The sequence below is a fragment of the Hetaerina americana genome, unplaced genomic scaffold (genome assembly GCF_022747635.1).
Source record: "Hetaerina americana unplaced genomic scaffold, ioHetAmer1.1.p SCAF_32, whole genome shotgun sequence".
Taxonomy (NCBI): Eukaryota; Metazoa; Arthropoda; class Insecta; order Odonata; family Calopterygidae; genus Hetaerina; species Hetaerina americana.
The window spans coordinates 1,406,444-1,432,418 of record NW_027286897.1 but is presented as its reverse complement, the minus strand read 5'-3'; the positions used below and the strand labels follow the sequence as shown (position 1 = coordinate 1,432,418).

Genomic DNA, 25,975 nt, shown 5'->3' with positions numbered 1-25,975 from the left:
ATGCAGCACCATCTATTGGTTGTTTCCAAAGTCACTGAAATTACTGTTTGGATTCAGTAGTCATTCCTCTATCAGTAAATGCAGATAACATTCTCCACAAAAGTCATCGCTCCCTCCAGTTGAGAAGAACGTGCTATTATTTGATTTTTGTGACCAAAGGAGCATTAGCGGCCCATATTCATTCACTGAGTTGTACCTAGTTCATGGTACTACAGGACCATAACCTAGGCACATGTGTCAAATATTAATGAATGCATCACAGGCACAAAAGGAGCAGAAAGAACTTACAAGACCAGATCTTCCACCAGCTGTATTGTTTGTTCCACTAGAAGATTCCCCGCAGTTATTGCCACCACTCTGGTGTTTGTAGAAAAGAACAGTCTCAAAGTTCATATAAGCCCAGGCATGCCATGCCTTGTACCATGTTGGATCATGATCTGTTGCTGCAGCATAGTACTGTAACACTGCTGGGATAGAATGCTCATTTATTCCCTGAAGAGCTTCTTGCCATTCACCAAGTTTCAAATTACACCTATTTCAGAGTTTAAAAAAAATAAGTTTTGGTGATTAATAAAAATTGCAAGATGCCAATTATCTAAAAATGAATCACATTCTTCTAAAATGATAACTTTCAGTGATTTTCCATTGCAGGATTTGAATTTTAGCTCAAAAATGAGCAGATAATATTGAAAGGGCTAAGCTAAAATACATGACCCCCATACCGTGCCAGAAGTCTTCGTCTTAATTCCTGCTGCTTGTCATCTGCCTGGTCTATGAACTGAATGGTTTGTGGGTGAAGTGACGTTTGGACAAAGCGATGCAGTTGACTGCAAAGGATGAGAGAGATAATTTTGCATTAATGAGTAAATCAAAGAATTATATAACATAATAAATTAAATAAATTTTGAACTCAATGTCAAGGGTTTCACGCTCAAGAAATTTACCATTTGCATAAGATGCTTTAGATAAAGCCAAGAGTGAAGTACAGGTTAAAACCTTGATAAGGTGACATTTCTTAAAGGTAAAAGATTGAAATACTGTAGTTATAATATGTTAACTGAGTTCTCTGTTTTGGTAACCTATACTGCAGCATCACTAAGTTATCTTTTTTCCAGGTCTGATGCTGATATACACTGGCTCTAGTTTCGAAAGACTCAAGATTTTCTTTGATATCACAAAGACACTAATAAATATAAAGACTATGAGGAGCCATGATGCAAAGTTGATTAAAAATTGGTTTACAGCACTCCTTAGAATGGGAATTTGAAAAAATCTTGACAGCTTTTTTTGCAGGATCAATTAGTATTTAAGTCCTGAGGCATAAAGCCAGAGTTCAATACCATAATGAAGATGGCAATATTAAAAAGCAAAATAAATACAATTCAAATAATCCACAGGGATTACGGTTTTAAGTTTGTGCAGCATAAAAATTGCTCTGGGTAGTTTTGTAACATCAGCAGAAATTTGTGAGTGTCATTATAGTTTGCAGTCCAGTTCACAGCTTTATATTGTCAGAAAGGGAGACTAAAGGAAAATTCTGCCAATTGTGTTTCTTCCTCATTTGAGGAACAAGCTAGGAAAAGATAAATGCGTGGAAATGTTGCAGAAATGGCCAACCAAGGCAATATTTTATGCTAATCATCTACAATGACTTCATCACCGATGAAATGCCAAAACAACCTCATAAGAGTTTTTGCTATAAAATGGCATACATAACCACCTCTGCATATACAGATGACTTTTAGGGATGTGCCAGTATGATGCATTTCAGTGAATGAAATATTTGATAAATATTAAATGATTCCAAATTAAGAATACTTATTGAATCAAACAAATACCCCTTCCATCAAGGCAGATTCTCAAATGTCTCTTACTGGCCAAGTGTAGCAACATGATATTTAGTCAACGGCTATTCCTAAAGTCAATTTCCTTTACTATAAAATGGCCAAATACTATATGTCATTTAAAAATAATTATTTGATGTTTAATAACAAAATACAGGCTTTATTTGAATGCATGGTATAATTTGGTAAAAACAATACTTATATACTTTATTCATGAATCTATCATATGCAGGTGATTTCACAGATCAGATTTTCATACAATACAGCTAAGCTTGAACTAAATTGGAGAATTTCACAATTAAAAACCTAGCTTCTCTTGGTGAAGCTGGAGTTTGGATATAGAGGGAATAGAAGATTTGGAGCAGCCTATGTAGAGGCACAGGCTTTACATATAAACATGTTGCTTTGAACTGCCCTTAGATGGTCACTCCTAAGGTTTGCATTTTATCTTCATAATAGTTTATTAATTAAAACAGTTATATTTATAATACCTCCAGTAAGAATCATTGGTCCTTTTATTGATAGCTTTCAAATATATGTAAGATTATTTCATCCCATTTTTGATAAAATGTAAAGGTTTGTACATTGTAATGAGTCTTCTAGTTTTCCATTGCTATCACTCAAGAGAAAGAAAATCTAGTCTAACTGATAATATGGTATGATAAAATACTGATATGAAATAATAAGTCATTCACTATCTAATGAGAGTGCTACTATTTACAGCCCTCCTATTTTTTAAACATAAAACTTTAAGTGGTCTCTGTTTCTATTGGACGATAAATAATCCTGATACTAACTTGTATTCCATGAGCGCCAATGTAATATTCAAACCTTGTCTTTGAGCATAAGGACATATTTTGAACCCTAAAATTGCTTGAAGGTTGACAGAAATATGTTTTGATGGAAGTAAATACATTCAGTCTACAATTTTAACCGCTAGTACCAAATTTTCTGGGAAACTTAGGATATACCATCAACAACATAGAGAAAAAATACTTTGAAAGAGACTGAAAGAGAAATACCATAAAGGTCCTTTCAATTTCAAAATTATCCAGCAGTAAATAATTTTACTGTGCTTAAAAAGATACACAAATTGAAGTCAATGAAGAAGAATACATCAATTAATAAAGGAGCTTTATTTATCGATCTTTTACCTTTGTCACTCATGCTGACATTCCTTCTGGTTTCCTATACCTTACAGTAACAAGGAATGTTTCTAGGTGTACACCATGTAACAACTGTCAATAACACAGAAGCTTAGAAGACTCAACTCATGGAGACAGTGAGAAAATTATCCTCCTCATATCATATCAGGCAGAGACAATATGCAAACATGATGGACTGCTCAGTGGAGCGTGCTCAAGGAAAAAAGAAATTAAAACCGATAAACTTTTTACTTTGGCCGCTGTTTGTATTCCATCAATGAAAATCAACAACTTTGATGATGATTTATAATAAAATACCAAAATATGTCCATAAAATAAAAAGTCAGTGAAAATTCAGGATACAGCCCAACTGAGGGCTTGAATGTGATAACATAGTTTCACCTACTCATCTGAACGGCAATCATTTATTCTGTATGACAATAGTGTAGCTCATGACCTTAATTTTTAAAATGTCCTGCCCTATATGAGCATCATCATAGAGAATTAGTTCTTGAACTAGTGGAGAGGAGAACTGGGAATTTCAAATATGGTGCTTTTGCAATAACAGTATATGTCAACCAATACTCCAATTTAGGCTCTCAAAAATTAAGAAAAATCAATTGATGATGATTGCGAAGCTTCATAATCATTGATTTTGAAGCAAACCAGAAAAAATCTAGTAAATTCAATTGAGATTGTATTTTTTCCAAACAGGGTGGAGTCAAGTGAAGAAATATTAGTCTGGTCTGTTCTAAAAATTATTAGGTTCAATCTATACCCTTGGGAACCTTGTTTTCAGGAAAAATATTGGTCAACTATTTGAGATACAACTCTCCTTTAATAATTATTTACTACTGTCCATACCTTGTAAGTAACCCAATGGAACTCTACTCATATTTGCTGTGGACATTAACACAAAAATCTTTGCATAATAATGTAAAAATTTCATATCACCTATATGCCTCCTCTCTCTTTCCTGCCATCCACATGTGCTTGGTGTATGCAAATGTGACCTGCGGATGATGGGTGGGAAGTGGAACACCTTCCCCAGCCTGAGATGGATCCACTCCTAAAAGCATGACTAATGTCTTATGGGATAAGAGCAACCTTCCTGACTTTCTGCAAAGTGATGCATATTTAAGCCAGGTGTACATGTCATCATGAGGACTGACAACAAGCGTTCTCACTTGTATGATTCGCTGCCAGTCTTCTACCACACGTTGACAACCCTATAAAGAAAAAACAAATGTTTTGCTATGCCAAAAAACTTTTTCGAAACCCTAAAATGTTAAATTAATGAGGTAGAAAAATATCATAATGACTGATTTGATGCCATTGCACCTATAGTTTGGTTTGTAATGCCTCAATCCCTATATCCCAATTGAATTAGGTTGTAATACAATGCAACAATTTCAGTGTAAAAATCATTCACCTTAGGCAAATGATTTTTACACTCTGAAATTGTTGCATTGAAATGCATATTAGCGGATGACTCTGTTAAAAGTCACTGTAGTGGCATCTCCTGCAGTTTCTTTGGAATTTGTCAAAGGTTGCAACATGTAAAATATTTACAATTTCAAAAGATTTAAAACTTAAAATATTGGACTGAACTCAATAGAATCTACTTAAGTTTTTATAAAACAAGCCTCAGGAACAGAAAAATAATGAACACAGGATCACATACATATCTGCTAAATTGAAAATTAAAATCTCGTAATAAAATCTAGAACGAAAAGACAACTCCAAACAAACTAAAGTAAATACCTGAAGTCTATCCCACCACATCTGACGTATTGAACTTCTCCTCTCTGGAATAAGTTTATAAAGGACTACTTCCTCTAGTTCAGCAAGCATTTGCACAGCAACCATAGCACCGTATGCACGTTGGTAACTCTCCCCTGCCATTGCTGTTAGCTCCATGTCTAACAGGTCTCTTGCGGAGTCAATTAACTGGAATAAATGATACCACATTTTGAATTCTCCCTTAATATTAAGGCCACCCTATTTTCATCAGTGTTCATTAATTTAAACCATTGTATTTTAAATGGTTTAGTAAATACATTCAATTTGAAAACAATGGAGATAAAACTGTACTTTAAGAAGAGGACTTTGACAATTTTCAAACATGGTACCAATAGGTAAAAGCATTGTCATACTAGAAGATTTCATAAAAAATTCTCCACGACTGTACATTAAAATTATTCACTTTAGAAAAAAAATAAAAGATATTAAGGGCAAGCCTAAAATAATGGAAATGGACAAACAGATTCATTGTAGAAATACCAGGGTGATATGTGGAAAAAATAATTTAATGCAGTAGATATAAGGTACTAATATAGATGCTCATATTCCAGAAAAGCGTAACGAATTGACTGGTAAAATAATGTTGACAATAAAAAATTAATGTACACTCAAACTTAATAATAAAAATTTATAATTACTAAATGGAGAGAGCAAAGAATACAAAGTTTGACATTGATGATGAAGACGTAATTAATAAGTATCCAACAGAATACTTTAAATTCTCAGACATAAATTATAATAATGCTGTATCATCAAAAATATTAATGCTGATTTGATATATCTAAACAAAATCATCACATAGTATAAAAACAATTTCATTTACAATATTTTCACAGCTTAAAATTTATTTTCAATGGGTTGCACTAGTATTTTATACACTGAATTGGTGCAGAGGACCTTGCTGAGTACTACAAGGCAACAAGGAGAATGGGGAATCATCACTCCACAGCAGAAAAAGTATAGACAATTTTCTGGGATGATCATAAGAAGAGTGTGAATGGGGGTTCAGCAATGGACTTAGAAACTAATATAATGGAAGATGAAGGGAATGAAATGGGCGTTAAGTTAGAATGGTCATATTATCATTAGGAAACCAATACTGAAAGATGAAATATTACCCTGAAAGTTTACTCTTATAAATTTACTGGACATCTTAAAATGGTTTTTTTCATTGTTGATCTGCTAATTTTATGATTAAATTGCAAAACTGCTGAAAAATAATTTAGATTGAATTGAATCATACTTTAAAATAAGTAGATTAATTTCTCCCATGAAAATTATCATTGAAAATAAGATATATGCCCTTGTTAACAAATTACTGCTGAATTCACCAACCTGACATTGGGCTAAAAAAAGCTTACATTAGCTCTAACAGAAGATTTCACATTGTTTCCAGAAGTTACACATTATTTAATAAAATGTAAGTATCATTACATAAAATATTTGTAGAAACAAACTCACCTGTTGTGCTACAGCAAATTCTCCTTTGTGCACAGCCAGGACAGCTCTATAAAAGGCACCATCTTGTGTATCTCTTGGAATGCAACCAATGTACTTCTCCATCGACTCCCACTGACCAAGACCCCATGCAGCTGCTGCTGCCATTCTTGACATTCTGTGTCGCCCCTCTTCTTCAAAGTGACCCCAGTATTTGCTGGCAACATCATGTAGCTGTCCCCTTTTGATGTATTTAGCATTAAAAAACAGAACAATATGCTAGATTACCTTACAATTTACACCATCATGAAAGAACTCTTCATGTTCATGATGAAAGTTAATGTCAAAATTCATATATCCATAAAGACATCTTAATCTTTACCACATATTTTCAGTACATCAGACATTGCCTAAGAAATCTAGTTGTACAGTTTCATACATACTCTTTCATGAAGCTTTAGTTGATCAAATAAAATGAAACAAAATATGTTCATAAAATACACATAAAAATGTATACTTATTTATATTTACTTAAAAAAATATCCTTAAACTGCCAAATACCCATGAATATATAATATAAAATTGGCCCCAGGGATAATAATTGGGTACTAGAAAGGATTGAGAAAAATGTGGATAGAGAAACCAAAACAGGGATGCAGCTAATCTTTTACAGTCATGTTACATAGCTACAAGGTAATAAAACAATTTTAATTAAAATTGGTTAAAAATTACCATTCTCCAAGAGCTTCTAAACATCGCATTTGGCCCAATGCAATTTCTATTTCAGCTGAACTTTCCTGCAACCTTTCCTCATAGGAATGCAATGCTTTCTCCCAGTCATGCAATTTTTCATACCAACGCTCCTGAACTTTCAGTTCAGAGCCACCATGGTTCATAACATACTCCAAAAGCCCTGAATAAGATATAAAAATATAATTATTGAAAACATCACTGAGCATCACTTGAATAAAATACTTGAATAAGAACCAAAATTTTCCAAATCAATGAGATTTATAGTTATAACTATCCACTTCAAATTCAGATATTAAATTACAGTAAAATTCTAAACGTTATATAAACTGGCTGGCCCGGTGGGGGCAAGATGACGTTCTTATCTGTCAATCCAAAGGTCATGGGTTCGATTCCTGTCTGGGATTTTTCCTCCACCTAGGGCTGGGGTATTTTTAATTGTGCCTATTGTTATACAAGGTATGGCGCTTAAATCCAGACAAATGAAACTTTTCTTCAAAAGCATATTTATTAAAAATAATTATTTACAAATGAAAATGAAAATCCTTTTAAATACAAGTAGTGGTATCTGTCAAGAGTAACATTACTAAATGTAACCTCATTCAGCTGCAATGACTGCCTCCAATCTTGTCCTGAGTCAATAACATGCACTCTTTAAAACAGCGCAGTCCATATTCACGAATGCTGCTACAATAGCGGTGCGTAGATATGCGACATTAGGCTGCCTCGTCTTATTGGTAGCTCATTCAATTATGCTGTAAACATAATAGTTGAGGGGGTTCAAGTCTGGCCTATTTGGGGGCCAGAACTCCTTTGACCAGAACATGTCAATGTTATCTGAGAGCCAGGTTTAGACTAAATGACTCTAATAAGCTGGTACATTGTCATGTTGAAAGACGTATTATCTCCCTGAGGCCACAGTTACCATCCACGGTTTTACGACATTCTTCAAAATTTGCACATAGACTTCTTTTGTGATAGTTTGTCCCTTTTCAAAGAAATGTGGTGGCATGATATCACCCTCACTGGACACAACACCGAAGACGTGAACACTAGCAGGAAATTTTGCTCGAGCCACAATCGGGACATCCTTGGGGTCGTGGGCGAGCCAGTGATTATTTCTTCAGTTGATCTTTGCGTCAACAGTGAAAATTTTTTCATCAGAAAAGAATCTGATTCGCCCCACAGCTTCATTTTTTAGAGAACACAATAGCTGCAGTGAGCCATCCGCTTTGTTCTGGCAGACTCAGACAGCATGTGTCGCACCTTAATTATGTACAATTTATATTGTAGGTCCTCCTCTGTCAACCAACACATTGTTCACAGGCTAAAATTCAATTCTGATGCAAATTTCCTCAGTGATCGCCCCAGGTCCTCTGTATTCAGGGCCTGAGCCTTCTCGACGACTGCCGCAGGTCGTGAAATGCCATTTCCTCGAGAGGTTCCCTCGCCGCCTTAGACAAACCTTCCCCAGACTTCTCTGAAGCATTATACTTAGCCACTTTATCGTACAGTTGATCTGGGGTACGTGAAGATTCAAACTATTTCACTGGGCGGATGCCCAGCGTGAACACTTTTGAAAATAGAGGCTCTTCGATTGCACTCCGCACTTGTATGTAACATCATGGCCATTTTGAGGTTATGGCTGTTTACTAGATGCCTATAGCTTTCAAGAACACCAATTGTGACTTCCAGTGGGACTATGATATGGTGGGAAATTCAAATTGAAGTTTGTATGGAGATAACCGCCGCACCCAGTATATATCATTGTTAATAGTATGATGTAAAGGCCAAAAAGTGCTGTTTTCGGATTAATGCCAAATAAATAAATAAAAAAATAAAACAAACAAGTTTCAAAGTGTTTACATATTGCCTGAAGATGAAAACTCCAGAGATATAGAAAAAAGAATGTGAAAGTGGATTCTTAACAAAACCTTTCAAGCTAGTTTGCTCTAAACATAGTAGTGATTACATATTCATTAAATCAATCCAATAATCAAGAGAGAAAATATTTGGTGGAATTACTTTAGCTATCAGAAAACGAGTAAAATAAAAAATTAAATAGAAAGACAAGAAGTGATACTTTTCATGTCATACAAAAGTGTACCTTTCAGCTAATCCATTACCATAGTATAATCTAAAACTTCTAGTGAAGTTCAATAAAATATTTCAAAGATTAAAATGAAGGGTTAAACAAAGATCAAAATCATACATAATTAATCATATTTAAAAAAACACCCAAGATGAGATTACAGCCAAAAATCAAATTTATCTCACCAGCTGCCGCTTCTTTCTGCTGTAATTTGTTGTTGATAGAGATCAGTGATTCTATCACCTGAGAATTTGGTCCCTTGTGAAACTCATCTTCTTTATAATGAAGGGCTTTGGCATAGGCCCTGCAGTTCATTGCCCACTCTCCTAGCAAGTGAGGATTCAGAGGAAGTGGACCCTGTGGATAAAATTAAATGATTTATGATGAATTTTTGCCTCCAGCATTCAGGCTACAAGTTTCCAGCACATAGCACTTTGAAATATAGTAGTTACAGTATGCAGGTAATAATCAATTATTATTGTCATTGATATTCTACTGGTTAAGGTAGGTTTTGGAGAGACAGAACCTATACAATGGTAGAACAATATATTTGATTGTGTCTCCCATTAAAATAGAACTTGATACACGACATTAGAATGAGGTCCTCTTCAATTCCACATACTACCTTCCTCTCTTCATTCCGCCCAACATACCTATCATATTTCTAACCCATCCTCACCTACCTAATGTTCTCCTCACTATCACAGTCTTCAACATTCTATTGTCAATATAATGCCCTGTATCCATCTTTATTGCCTCTGGATTTCTCTCAATGATCCCCTCTTCTCTAGACGTGGAATTTCCTTGTTTATTTTCCTTTCTGTCCATTTCTCCTTCACCATCCTTCTCCATTTCCAAAGCCTCCAATTTATGCCTATCATCCTGCTTCAATGACCATATTTTCGCGCCATACATAACTGTGCTCCATATCAAAGTCTTCATGAACCTTTTCATAACATCCCTACTCAAAGTCCCCGTCATCAATTCTCTCCTCCTAGTGAAAGCTTCTTTGCCAAATGCAATTCTTCTCCTTATGTCCCTACTCTTTTGACCTTTTTGTTCCAAAAAATTCCCAAGAAACATAAACTGTTCCACCAACTCTAGTTTTTGCCCTCCTTTTTTAACATTTAATACAGCCTTTCTCTTTTGAGAAAACTGCATTACCTGAGTTTTATTTATATTGATTCTCATCCATATCTATCGCATTGAATTTCCAATTCACTCAGAAATGCTTGTAACCCCTTCGCTGACTGGTTCACTAAAGGTTTTTCATCTGCAAATTTAAATTTGGCAAGGAAGAAAGTCATCTTTCAAGACAATCTATATCCACACACAAGTGTCATTGCCATGGCAAAAGTACGTGTGCTAAGATATAAATTGTTGCCACACCCACCCAAATCGCCAGCTCCATCAGATTTACATCTCTTCCCCAAGCTCAAAATGCTCCTCATTGAACGAAAATTCCCTTCAAACAAAGAACTAACAACCAAGTAGATGGGTATTTTGCAGGGTGGAAGGAATCTAATTTTCGAGATGGGATCAAGACATTGGAACATCACTGGACCAAGGGAATTTGTGCACAGGGAGATTACATTGAAAAATAAAAAAGGGTCACTCAGAAAAGTCGTTAATTTCTATTCCATTCCGAGAACTTTTCAAATTGCCCTTGTATATTAGTTTCCTGTCATAAATGTACTTATATTTCTATTAGGGAATAATGTGTTCTACATATGTCCCACTGATGTGTCCCATACACCTGCCATGTATTCTCAACACTTTACACAGTAAAAAGAGACGTTTCAGGCGTGATATGGTGGAATATCATGATTAATTAAAGATAGCAATTTTCCCTGATGATGATGTAGTAACATTGAAACCGGTCGCATTAAACTTTATTTTTGTGGAAAATTGCTATTTTTAATTAATTAACTGTACAAAGTGTCTGCTGAACAAATAAATATACTACTATATTAAAATTACTGCTTATGGCTAAAGTTCTCATTTTCTTTACACAATTAAGCCACATGCTACCTATAATTGGAGAGTTACTTTGAATCTATGTGATCATATGTCAGTATTAGACCTATTGTATCTTCTACTGGTATGCATGCAAAGATTAGCACATTGCTAAATAATTTCTTTCAAATTTTTTATGCATGCAACTTTAATTTCAATTAAATCTATCTCACTATGATTTGATTCACTAAATTTTTCAATGACTTGCCTCAACATCCATAATAATGAAGTTTCACAAACTCCTTCTGATTAGATATTAAAGAAATAAAGCACACCTTATCACAATGCTCCATGAACTCTGCCAGATTAAGGATAGTCTGAGTAACTTCAGGCAGATCTGGAACGGCTAAGGCTTGCTCCAAACTGTGGATCAACTCCTCACGATCAGAACTACTCAGTTCAGCCCAACAAGAAACAAAAGCTGCATTGAGCAAGTCTCGTGGCAGTTGAGAATACGTCTGTGCTAAGGCCCAACAGGATCTAGATCGGGAATAAATACCATATTCAATAAATTATCGGGTATTATTGATGAAAACAAAAAAATCAACATGGTTCCACAATTTTTGCCACACCACTCCTCATGAAAAACTTGATTTGCTATGTTTTGAGTGTAGAAAAGAATTTCAGTCAATATTATTCAGTGATTAAACATGTAGGCCTCGATGGGAAAAATTATTTATTACTCATCATTTAGAAAATGGTATACAAAATTTTAACAACTACAAACACGAACAAATGCCAAAAATCAGTTGATGAGACCAATTTGATGTACATTTTACCCAGGCTTAAGATAATATTATGATAAAAATATAGTTTGCTGAGCATGTGAGTAATGTGCCCTACAGCTCACTCAAAGAGTTTGGTTCCACCTAAGGAATTGGTGTTGTGTCCAGACTAGTAGTCTGACCCCTAGGGAACCAGATAAAAAGCTTAAAGTGGCATATTGGTATCACAACAGAATTTTACTCTCACGTTGGTCTCCCAGGGTTACCCATGAGGAGAGAGAAGAGTATCAATCATTGTTTATATCTGACGGGAAGTGGAACCAGCAGACTACTGAAAATGACCAATAATCAGACTCATTTTAAATCTACGCTATTATGATCTTATTTTAGGCAACATTTAGATGAAAGCTTACCGTGAATATTTTAGTAAATTATTTGATTCTTTCTTCATAATTTCCGTTATCCAAATACTCACTACTCCAATCACCCTTCCCAAAATATTAAATCAATACATCAAAAGTACTGATGGTCAATTACATATTTCTAGTTCCCATTCCATATTAGTATGTAGCAAAATGCATTGAGGCGATGGTTTATACCTGCATGCTTGGAGTTATTTTTTAAGTAAGTCTTGCAGATATGTTTAAATCATTAATCATATTGAGGACGGCAATAGGAAACCAACTAAACTATTTTTCTCCTCATTCATATGGATGGACACAAAGAGAAAATGAATCCTGGTAATCACTTTACGGCCTATTCCCATAAGGTCAGATGCTGTGTCTCAGTATCAGTGTCACAGACATCAATCACATGAAATCCTTGCACAGCTGAGCTAAAAGCAGAGGAAAAGAAGCGCGTGAAGAGGACTGCAAGGATTAGAACAAGGAACATTGATCGTTAAAATGATAATATGGACAGAGAAGCTAAGAAACATCAAGATAAAAATGAAGAAAGGGTGTTTGTGTTTAGTGACATTAGATGGAGAGCCAGCAGGGATTATTGGAGGGATAGTTAAAAAGTCATTTATAGTGAGAGTGGTAAGGAGAAAATGCAGAGGGACTGAAGTATCAAATTAGAAACTGGAGAGAAGAGTGAATATAGGGGAGGTAAGTAATGGGATAGTATTGGAAGAGAGAAAATCCCTATTTAATGCAGGAGTTTGAGAGGCATGGGATGTGGATTAACCACAAGAAAACAAAGGCACATAGATACTGGAGAAGTAGGAGAGCTAAGTTAAACATTCATGAAAGATGGAATAAAATATAGCAGGCAGATCAGTTCATGGAATTGGACAGTATTTTAGAGAAACAGAGATATAGTGAAGGGGGCATTAGGAGAAGAATTGAGTTGTAAGAATATGAGAATTTGATTGATGGATACACAGAGTAAAGATGAAAAAACAGATAAGTTAAGACTAAGTACAGAGAATACCATCTAACGGGTACAAAACGTGTATTTTAGGCAACAGGATGGGTATAAAGGCTAAAGGCTATTGAGATGCCGCTGTGGAGAAGATTGGATGAAATAAAGTGAGGAAGACTAACAGTAAGGTTTTGTTTTGGGTGGGTGAAGAGAGGAAGTTGCTGGGAGAAATCTGAAAAAGGCAGAGGAAGTGGATGGAGAAATGACTGGAAAATTGTAAGATTTTGAAGGGCATGATATCAAAGGGAACGGTGGGTAATTGAGGTAAAGGAAGGAAAATAGTAGGCTTCCTAGACAGCATGAAGGCAGGCAGAGGTTGTGAAGAAAGAAATAATGCAGGGCAATGAAAGAGGAAGTTCTCACAATACTTATTAAATGGACAGTGGCATTAGCCCACTGTAAGATGGTCTATCTGAGATCCCAGTAGTCTGAAGGGTATTTTCAACCAAAATATTCTCCCCTTGCACAGAGCTAACCAACTTCTCCTATTTCTACACAAAGAGGCACAGATAGCCTTTACATACATTAATTAATTTAATTAATTAATTAATTACTCTATATACATCTTCATGCACCACATCATGCTTATGTAATGAAATTTCAATCCATATTTTATAAATAATTTTGACATATATTACATATATATGTCACTATATGACACTAAACCTCCTAATTTTTCCATTGCAAAACATTGTAAGTAATATTGCTCAAATATCAGTCATAGCAGCATACACAGTTGCTTTCTTGGCTCATGATAATATAGAGCAATGCTTTTGAAAAGTCATTATTCTACAATTATGCACTCATAAGTTATGAGATTAAATTATTTCAGTGCAATGGAGAAAACATTTCAGGCTGGTTAAATGCTACTAGCCACATATATTGAGGCAGGTGGGGAGGAAATACATCTTGCTGGGACCAAAGCTTAAAGTAGTAGTATTTAGGGGAGGCGACCAACAGCTGAGATCATTTGCACCATTAGGGATGGACACAGGAAAGGATGAAGGGTGGAGAGAAACACGGCATCAGCATTAGGCTACTCTTTACGAAAGACGCCAAGGGGTCCACAGCTTAACGCCCCATCTGATGGTCAGCATTCTCACTCAAAGTGCCCTCCACAAAGCACCTCAAGTAGGGACCGAGATACCCCTGAAAAATATTCAACACCAACAGGATTTGAACCTGGGCCCTCTGGGTGGGAAGCCAGTAGAATAGCCACTGCACCATCTCGATCCATGAAAAGGATCTTTATTATTCAATTCATACTCATGAAATTGGATATTAATTCTTAAAAATAATCACTATGCAATCAGACCTCAGAGCTGGTGATGGAGATTCTTTTAACAGTCCAATTGATAATCTTCTAAGCCATTCAAGCCAATCATCTTTGGAAACACGCCTAGTGGCTGTCCAAACCATTTGCAGATCAGCAGCAGAAACATGTAACTGAAAATTTAACAATTCAAAGAAAATGGGAAAAAGTTATTAGCTTCATTAATAAGAAAATGTGCATGGATTTAAGTTCAAAAGAGTACAAAATTAGTTGAGCAATATTATTATGGAAGATGGTTTCACCTAAGTTAATGTCTCAGATATCAATATGATAGATACGTTTACAAGGAAAAATACACTATATACCCTCTTTATAGTAGCAGTGTCTGAAGAGGTGAGGGCCACATCTCTATTTTTTAACCGTGAAAGCCTGTGCCTAGTTAATAAGCAGTCTTCATCTTCTGCTATTGTAGCATCCTGAAAAGAAAGAACAAGACAGAGAAATGAGTGACCAAGGAAATGTTACTCAAATAACTTATGAGTAATCAAGAAATATTGAGGTCAAATAAAATATTTATAAATACAAACCTCAAATGGTGCATGACCTAGGACAGAATTTTAACTCTATGAATTTCTTTCATCATTTATTATTCATTTATTCAACATCTAATATTAAATTGGAAATTTATGACATACTGTCTTTCAAGCAAACAACCTGACTGTGGGGAGCAGCTAAAACCAGTAATAAAGGGAATCAAAGAATTTGGAATGTTTACCACTCAGCACTTAAATGAAAACATGAGATTGATCTTGTGAAAAAAGTCACTAGCGTCTGGCTCTATCTTTGGATATTAATAAGGATGTGACAAAAACATTAAGAACTTTTAATTTCAAATGTGAATTAAAGAATAAATATGGATAGATGGTCACGGAATATAGATGTTATGATCACGGGCCGAACAACGGTATCCTTGGTTAAATATTATGCATATAATGGCACTAAAAACTATTAATTAAGGTGACATTTTTCTAAGGATTTTTGATAATAATGGTATTTTCTAGTCCACTGACCATTCACATCATTTAGATACAGGAGTTGTTGAATACATGGAAAAGTACAAAATACAGGTACATTTTGACACTATGAACATGTAAGAAGACACTGATTTCCACATGGAATTTTTTTTATAGCCACCTAGGTTTCATTTCAGCATAAAATCTTCAGGTATTACACTGTAACAAAACCTAGATCATAATAAAAAAAAATTCTATGAGGAAAAGTAAAGTGTCTTCTTTCATCATGAAGGATTTCCACCATTTTACGCCTGACCCTGTGTCATTTATTAACTATGAACATGCATTAAAAGAGCATACACATTGAAGCATGAAATAAAAACAGAATGAATTGTAACTGCTGGCCATTTGAAAATTCATTCAAAAAATAATAACACTGAATTAAAAGGTGTTTCCTGAGTTACAATTTGAAATTGCATAATATATCACTCATTATGTGTTATGAATTCTCACACCCATTGCCATTGGGCTTTTGAATGATATTGCTGATTTATGCTAACTTGCGTGGATTTTACGATGATTTCTAGTTGAATAAGAGTGAATAATGCTATTTGCATGAAAGAGATGGATGCTATTTTCGATGAAGACAGACATGGCAAATTTATGTATAGATGAAATGGTAAGAACATTTAATTTTTTGAATTAAGGTGTACATGGTGTGCTATAAGAAGCACCTAGTACACATATAATAGCTTTTTTGAATTAAGAAAACTTTGTGAAACATGCACACACATGATCCGAGAATACTATTCCATATGATGCCCTGGAGGCAAAATTAGAATAATACAAGAGTTTTAATACATATAGAGAGACTTTGTTATGCAGGAACCAAATATTGTACGTCACATTGCGCAGTTTAGAACACAGATTATTAACATGAATATTCTACCCACCAGTTTGTTGAATATGTAGACCTAAGAACTTAATGTTGGATACTCTAACAATTCTTTTATTGTTAAGATTGACATTGTTACCCTTTTGCAATATTACCTGATTGAATGTAGGGAACTGTGTATTTTTGCAATTTAAGTTTATTGTCAAACACCAGTTCTAGACACTGTCTGATACCTTTTGCATTTTAAACAGAAGCCTTTGACTACATTTGTCAGAAATTATAATGCTTGTATCATGAGTATATTATAATGGAATTAATGATTTATTTTTATTTATTAATGGTAGGTTCTTTACAAACAAAAATTAGATAGGTCTCAATTTTGAGCCCTGCAGAACTCCCTTGCTCATAAAATACGAGTCTGGCATATATTTTACAGATTTTAATGATACTTTCACATTTGTGATCTTCCAAAGGAATAAGATTTTAGCCATTGCAAGGCTATACCTTTGACACCCACTTTATCAGCTTTACTCAAAAGGAGCGGATGGTCAACGATATCAAAGACACAAGTAAAATCTAGAAACAAAGAAAGGACTAAATTCTGGTTATCTAAGGAACAGGTTATAGAAATGAAAGCACTCACGAGTGCTGACTCCATAGATTTGCCTTTTGGATAGCCCCACAGCAAATCAAAAATAACTTTGAATTTTTCAATAAACCCTACTAATCTAAAATAAATAATTACCTCAAATAGTTTAGCCAATTGAGATAAAAGAGATATTGGTCTATAGTTGTTTATTACAGTTTCACCTTTATTTTTGTATAATGGTACGATTTTACTAATTTTTATGGCCAGGAAATAATCCACATTTCAAGGATTTGTTTATCAAATAAGTTACAGGTTCAATTATATAAACCTTGCATTCCAACAACAATTTTCCAGGTACTTCATATATCCTCGGAGGAGATTTTTTACCATTGAAAATGCTCTTTTTCCACCTTATCTTTCCATTTTCAAGCAGGATAATATAAACGATCCCAAGTAATTAAGATAAATTTAACACATGAGAATCTGAACTACATTGTTATTTGATTTAGAGCAAACAGCTGCCCAACTTAAAAATTGTTTTAAGAAAATAACATTTTTTTGATTCAGTGCAGTTTTGATGCAACAAAGCAAGTTCCAATACTTTCTATTATGCAGGAGCCCATCACTTATATATCTGCTGCATCAAGACAGTGCAAGAAAGCATCGATAAAAGAAATTCTGAGACAATCTGCCAGATTTGCTAAAAATTGTTATGATAAGAAGATGAGTGTGAAAGGACATTTAGAGAAATTAGGCTGAGACCTGCTTGAGACATGAAGAGAACAAGCGAGACGAACTTTTAGCAAGATTCAGAACACACAAGTTTAACTATGACATAAAGCAATCTATTATTGCTTGACACTATTAGGGTAGGTTAGACCACATAGATAAAATAACAAAGATAGACTCCAGGACAGAAAAATATAAACATTTGCTCTTTCCTTGGGCAATCAGGAATCATAATAGTGAGAAATCAAAGTCATAATAGTAATACGAGGTCGCACCCAAAAGTGGTAGGACTGATTTTTTTACAAGAATTTTATTGACGATATATTTACATCGACTTAATAATTTTCAAAGTATGCTCCTTGAGCTGCTACACACTTAGTATAACGTTGCTCCCATTCCCTGTACGCCCGCTGGAAATTTTCTTTGGGGATGCCGTTGATGACCCTCGTCGAAGCCTCTTGAACGGCCTTTATCGAGTCAAAACGTCGTCCCTTGAGCTGTCTTTTCATCAGGGGGAAGAGGAAGAAGTCTGGTGGTGCCAGATCGGGAGAATAGGGCGGGTGCGGAAACGTGGCAACGCCGTATTTGGCCAGGAGCTGTCGGTCGACACTCAGAATTTTTGGCACCATCTTGGCGCACACCTTGCGCATGGCCAAATCCTGTGAAATAATGCGTTGGACGTTGGATGCAGACAGACCCAACTGGTCTGCAATTTCTTCACTGGTTAAGCGTCGGTCTGTGTTCAGCAGTGTCCTCACTCTGTCCACATTCGTGTCGGTTCTTGCCGTCCACGGCTGTCTGAAGCGATGGTCGTCTTCAACGAGCTCCCTACCCTCTTTAAACAACTTGTGCCACTCAAATACTGTGGAATGGCTTAAGGCAGTGTCTCCTTAAGCCTGCTTGATCATATCGAGGGTCTCAGTTGCCGTCTTCCCGAGTTTCGTACAAAACTTCACGGAATAACGTTGCTCTAAATTCAGATTCATTTTGTTTTTCGACGTGGACAAAAACTTGCTTCACTAAAAACGGTGTCCTCACTCAACGACAGCCCGCAGGCGACTGAGGTTGGTGTCGGTCTGTTGCTAAGAGCCCCCTCTACCTTTCCCTGCCAGGCAGACCCCCCTCCACCGCTCTGTTCACGCCAGAGAAAATCAGTCCTACCACTTTTGGGTGCGACCCTGCAGTTAAGACCTTTAAATTGCAAGTAAGAAGAAGATTAAACGCTGCGCAGACATCTGGTGCATTCTTAGTTCATGCGCTTGTATGTGTTAGCTGCTAGTACATGTACGAGGCATGTTCATAAAGTAAGGGCTGTTTGGTCACAGGAAAAAATATACTCATATGAAACACATTCTAATGTACTTCAATCAATGGTTCATAATACAATCACATTGAATTACAAACCATTACCAAACAACCTGATAGGAATGAACACAAAAAAGATTTCCTTTGGTTAATACAACTTACACATGCTTAATTGACAGTGCATACTTTATTGCACTATTACCAAAATTCTGGGAGTTGGATCAAAATCTATACATATTAGTATTCTGTAATTTTCAAGGAATGAATCAATCATTCCACTGTAGTCACAGATGATGCACAGTGATCACTTTCCAAATGAAAACTCAATTAAAGATATCTTTTTAAGGAACCTATCCTATCATAAGGTGAGGTATTGATGTACTACTTATGAAACTTCGAAGTTTTCTCCCTTGCTTCCAAGAAAATACAGTTTTTAGTAGAACTCTTTTCTCTAACTGCAATGCTTTTATTCAGCGCTTATTTTAAAATTATTTTCATGCTATGGTCGAAGTCCATCATAAAAAAAAATTACCCAAAATTTTAACAACATGAACAAAGAGGGTAAAACACTCACCGTGACAATCTTTGCACAAAGAACTTCGTAACGTTGATGAGCAATACGATGTCGTGTGAGTACCCTATGCACTAAGGGTACAAATATTTGGTATCTCCTCCCAAGTTGTAGCACCAAAGCACATAGAGTGTCCATTGCAACAGGCCGGAGTTCTGGTGGGCACGTATCCAGAGTTCTTACTAGTGGGTGGATGACCCTGGAGGCAAAATCTGAGAAATCCAGTCCACTGCCCCCACGACCTCCTGCCCCCTCACCATCAGCTAGCCGATCAACGGTTTCAAGAGCTGCACGGCAAACTGCTAAAGGCACTTCGGATGAGTCAAACAGACGAACAACAGGAGGTAGAATAAGATGGAGATAATCATCCAAGTTGTTGCCAAACTTCTGGAGGGCTGACAGCAACTATTGAGAAAATGTTCACAGAATGATCTCTACAAGCCACCCTTTTTGTAAAATAAACTGTAAACACATTTCATAATTTATGAATCACTATATGCATAAGACATATTCTCCACAAGCCACTTCAAGAGTATATGAAATGGAAGGGAATCAGCTTCATTAGTATTTTCTAAACCAACACTTCATGTAATTTACAATTATCAATAAATTTATAATTTCGAATGCAAGCCTGCTCCAAGTTTTCATGCGATTCAAGTGGTAATATGGGACTCATATGATGTTGTCATTTGGCAGAATATACGTCTGCATTTCTGCTTGTATTCCATCTTTATGGACATGATCAGGTAAGATTTATCTTAATAGCAGTCCATCAGCTTAGTCACTTCCCCAACAGATAATATCATAGTTTTTTTTTATTCAGAATTGGTTTTGATGTACTACACTCCGCACTAAAAGAGACAAAATCTTCCTCACTGAAACTTAGAATTTTTGTCGGCACAGGATATTTAATGAAATGAATTTTATTAAAAATTTTTGATCAATATTACAATAAATATTTCATTAAGAGAGATTTTAATATGAAATACTTTAATCAATAATAAAATAAGTAATATAAGATTATGAAGTTAATAACTTATAATATTTTAATACAGGAAATATTTTGTATATCTACTGGTGTCACTACTTCCAAAATACAAAATCGTGCTATCCAATGAATGAAAAAGTCAAAAACCCATTTTCTTACATACAACATGTACTGGGTAAATAAATTTAGATGGAATAATAATAAAAACTAAGTTATTTTAATAAAACCTTAATCTTGCCTACATAATTTCTTGAATTTGGAAATGCTGAGCAAGGAATACCACAAGGTAACTTCATTAGCATGTACTTCAAAAATTAAAAGAAAAGATACATATTCAATCATACAAAGTCAGCTGACAGCCACAACTACTACTATGATAATGCAACATATATGTATGTTCAATTCTTGTTACAATATAAACAGATAATTAGTGCTACTTTCACAACCCATGTAATTGTCAGGTTCATCAAGTAGTCGCAGTTTTAGTGGAGGCGAGCGACAGCTGATGCCATTTGCAACATTATAGATGGATGAGAAAAGAAGAAGGGTGGATAGAACCCTGGCATCACCATTAGCCTACTCTTAACACAAAAGGCACCAAGGGGTCTGCAGTTTGGCATCCAATCAATGGACGTCTTACTCACTCAAAGTGCTCTCCACAAAGCACCTCAAGAAGGGATACCGCTGAAAAATATTCGCCTGGGTCTCCAGGATTCGAACCCAGGCTCTCTTGATGAGAAGCCAGTACGCTAGCCACTGAACCGTCCCGATCCCCTCCAGGTTCATCAAATTATTGCTAGCTCATACGTAAGCCAATTCATCATTTGCATTCAAAGTATCATTGGTAGAGAAAACAATGATAATTGAAGGAGGAAATATGAAAATTGAGGATGCAGGCTTCATAAAACATGATGACGTTCTCCAGGGCAAAGCAGGGAGGGTGAATAGTGAATGAAAAGAATTGGCAGATGGAGTGAAGGGGAGAGGAAATGTATGGAAGAAATAGCTGCCAAACTACATTAGTCCTAAAAAGAATGTAATGCTAATTACAGCTTTCCCTTCTAAAAAATGTTAGTACAATGTGGCATTTCATACCACAAGGTAAATTCATATGTCATCACATTTCTTTCCACTGTATCCCTTTCGATCCTTAAATGGCATAGGGCAGCTATGTATAACAACCACCATACTAGATTCAGCTTCCATTATAGCTCAAGAAAAGAGTATTACATAATTTCACTGGCAAGTTTCAAAACTAGCTACAAGTCTGAAAACACATCTTGCAACACTTGTTTCTTACAACAAGGCCAATATTTTTCTATGGTGTATATTTCTAGTCAGCCCTCTTCTTGTGCCCATCAATATTATATTTGAGTTAATTATAAGTTTTTTTGGAGGATAACATGTGAAAAGGCTATAGGATGGAATGAGTTAACAGCACTTAATAATCAGGAGTACGTTTTTTCTAGATCTTTCTCTAATAAGGAACATAGAGAAGAAATAAAAAACAAATGTGACAGTATATTAAAAAATACATAAAAGAACAAATACAAAGAGTTATGAAAAGAAAAAATTATCACAAGGAGGGGAACCAAATCAAAGAACACAAGGCAGATACAGCCAAGGGTTGCAGGTAAATGATATATGTTATTGATTGAATCAGAGGTTCTGCGAGTCATGCTACTATTGCAGCCTTTAGTGAGATCTAAAATATATGCAACTTGCCCTCAGGTTTCATCTTTTGTCGGTCAAGGTGAGTCATAAAACAGGAGTTTCTTTCCATTTTTGGGCACTACCTTTATTCAAAAAACATGAAAATCTATTTTTTAGAGAAATATAAGAAATGGCTTCAGTCTTGTATCTTTTTTCAGTGGATTACAGAATACAAAAACAATGACCAGGACATGTGGAATGAAATTAATTTATTTTATGATGCTTCAATTTATTTAACTCATATTATTACAAGGGTAGCTTGAAAAGTTCTCGGAATGGAATAGAAACAAATGACTTAACTGAGAGATTTTTTTTTATTTTTCAATGTAATCTCCCTGTACACAAATGCACTTGGTCCAGCAATGTTCCAATCTCTTGATCCAATCTCAAAACTTAGATTCCTTCAACCCAGCAAAATTCCCATCTACTTTGGCTGTTAGTTCTTTGTTTGAAGGGAATTTTTGTCCAATGAGGAACATTTTGAGCTTGGGGAAGTGATGGAAATCTGATGGAGCCGGTGAATAAGGCAGGTGTGGCAGCAATTCATATCTTAGATCATGTATTTTTGCCATGGCAATGATACTTGTGTGTGGATGTACATTGTCTTGAAAGATGACGTTCTTCCTTACCAAACCTAACCTTTTTCATATCTCTCTTGCTGTAGTTGTTCCAGGAGGTTAGCTTAATATTGTCCCGTAATATTTTGGCCAGTGGGAAGATAATCTATCAACAGAATCCCTTTCTCATCCCAGGAAACTGAAGCTATCACCTTTTTAGTCCACCTTTGCTTTCTTTGGTGGTGGTGAATCAACATGATTCCATTGCTTTGACTGTTGCTTAGTCTCTGAGGCATAGTAGTGGACCCATGTGTCATCTGTGGTCATTAACCGGTGCAGAAAATCTTATTGGGGTCTCTTAAAATGGGGCAAACATTGTTAAGAAATATGAAGTCTCATATGTTAATGAACCATTGACAAGATTTGCGGCACCCATCTATCAGATAATTTTCTCAAATCCAAGTCCACAGTTAAAATGTGTAATGCCTGTTCAATTTCAGTCGGTGATTTTCCATGACCATTTTATGCACTTGGCAATAATTTCTGGGGTAGTAGCAAATTTTGGCCCACCACTGTGTGGCTCATCATTTAAGCTATCCCGGAAAACTTACTCATTTGTCCACTTGGCAACAGTTAAATTGAAGGAGTCCTCATGAGTGCACTGAAAGTTGGCATGAGTTTCCTTTGCATTTATATGTTTCTTCACAAAGTATTTACTTGCTGCTCGAATCTCAATTTTCTCCATCTTCACTAATTACTATACGGGAACAACAGAGAGGCATCTGCATCAAAGATCTCTTCCCAGAGCACTGACCCATTCTGTGTTTACTCACAAAGGATTACATTTTACTATGCAGGAAACTCATTGTGCTAGCACTGACATCTGGTAATGATTCTGAGAACCTTTCAAACTAGCCTCACATTTCAGTATTTTATTTCTCCTGGTATTTTTAGTACAGCTATGAGGTACTTATTCCTGACTATAATTATTCTTTCATATTTATCATACATAATCGACATCCAGTTTTAATCACCCTGAATTTCAGCATAGGAGAATAAAAGAAAGATATTCATTTTAATAATGAAATGAAATAATGCAACTGGAGGTACCCTGGTGGACACGTAAGCAGGCTGCCTTTCTCCCCCGACTCAAGAAAGTTTAGAGACATTAAACCTCCCATTTGAAAAGGAATCTCTGAGCTAATGCCAACAATTTCTGAGATACTTATACATGAGCATTGAATGAAATTTAAGAATTGGACTTCGCAAAAGTGAATTTGATATATCCTTAGAATAAACTTACCTTAATTGTTACATTACGATCCTTACTGGTGTCATGGGTTAATACTCTTAACATCTGTGGCATCAGCTGAGGCAAGTAAATTTTAAATTCAGCTCCCAATGCAACAGCAATGTGCTCCACCAGAAGGATAATTGTTCCTTGCATTGGACTGTTGATGGTCCAAAATTCCTGAAATTGCAAATTATTACGTATTATATATATACCTACATACATACATTATAAATATATGTACTAGCTGAACCGGCGAACTTCGTACCGCCTAACAATCAATGAACAGTTTAATTAAACCGTTTATAAATCAAGAACGGCTGAACCGATTTTCATCATACTTGACTAGTTATAATAACATAGGGAAAAAAATTCAATAAAACTACAAAAAAGTATTAGTATCAGGCGCAAGAACAAATAAAGTGGATGGTTTACCAACACATGAGCATGCAACATATAATTAACCATGAGATAAATATGGGCTTTCTGGATTCAGATCACAAACACTAAATGATTGGTATTTATATTAACTAAATTAGAAAATAAGCTAATATATATATATATATATATATATATATATATATATATATATATATATATATATATATATATATATATATATATATATATATATATATATATATATATATATATATATATATATATATAAAGTACATACAAATATATAAGCACACACACACATATACATACTTTAAAAGACATATATATACTTATTTATACATATATTTTATACATGTGTATATATATATACATACTTATATATATATATATATATATATATACTCATTTATATAGAAACAGATATAAGGAAAAGGGATAGGAACACACATAAAGGACGAACACAATAAAGGTGGGGAAGGCGGAATCGAACGGATCACAAGAGTAAAAATATTTCCTTGACTGGGATTCGAACACCGGATCTTTCCACTTGCTGGGCGGATGGTCTTAACCACTTGAGCTATCGAGGAAACGTACTTTACCCTGAGATCCGTGGGTCTAATATGTCGCCAAGCGCCCCGATTCTTTAGCCAAGAGATGGCATCAGGGGGCTGTTTCACCCACCAAAGGAGAAAAACACACGACACAAGAGGAAAGGACAGTGGGTTGGTTAGAATTCATACAACATCATACAGGAAAGGAACAGTGCATTTCGTGGCACGCATAGCCAGAATAAAGAGATGAGCCACATTGGCCAAATACACATTCAAACACGAAATCCCGCCAAACGGCGAATAAATACTCATTTATATAGAAACAGATATAAGGAAAAGGGATAGGAACACAAATAAAGGATGAACACAATAAAGGTGGGGAAGGCGGAATCGAACGGATCACAAGAGTAAAAATATTTCCTTGACCGGGATTCGAACACCGGATCTTTCCACTTGCCGGGCGGATGCTCTTAACCACTTGAGCTATCGAGGAAACGTACTTTACCCTGAGATATATATATATATATATATATATATATATATATATATATATATATATATATATATATATATATACATATATAATATACTGAGCTCAGTTCTTTCCCTCTCTTCCTTGAGGAAGGTGGCTGCGACAACGGAAAATTCTAAACCTAGTAAGTTTTTCTTTTTGTGTGTTTCTGTATTTTTGTGCGTGTCCACTAGTGCTAAATTTTATACCTTATTATTCACGTCCATAAGACTAAAATTAGTTTTAGACATTTTTCCCATCAATTTTTTAGTTCTCTTCTCCATAATAACAGGGGCTGCATTTTAGGGGGTTCAAATTTTCAAGCTGATCTGGCTTTGTACTACGCTGAC

General features: G+C 35.4%; 1 protein-coding gene across 1 annotated transcript in view; it reads right to left on the bottom strand.

Moving 5' to 3' along the window:
- Positions 1–25,975, bottom strand: part of mTor (serine/threonine-protein kinase Tor) — an 82,620-nt gene that overhangs the window by 21,171 nt on the left and 35,474 nt on the right. Inside the window, exons 16-27 of the mRNA XM_071589080.1 lie at positions 24,174–24,341; positions 19,616–20,017; positions 14,876–14,986; positions 14,553–14,683; positions 11,363–11,567; positions 9,257–9,428; positions 6,962–7,142; positions 6,254–6,470; positions 4,754–4,939; positions 3,944–4,218; positions 723–827; positions 289–532 (exon numbers count right to left, since the gene is read on the bottom strand). Coding sequence (XP_071445181.1) covers positions 289–532; positions 723–827; positions 3,944–4,218; positions 4,754–4,939; positions 6,254–6,470; positions 6,962–7,142; positions 9,257–9,428; positions 11,363–11,567; positions 14,553–14,683; positions 14,876–14,986; positions 19,616–20,017; positions 24,174–24,341 — 2,397 coding nt within the window. The remainder of the gene's footprint in view (positions 1–288; positions 533–722; positions 828–3,943; positions 4,219–4,753; positions 4,940–6,253; positions 6,471–6,961; positions 7,143–9,256; positions 9,429–11,362; positions 11,568–14,552; positions 14,684–14,875; positions 14,987–19,615; positions 20,018–24,173; positions 24,342–25,975) is intronic.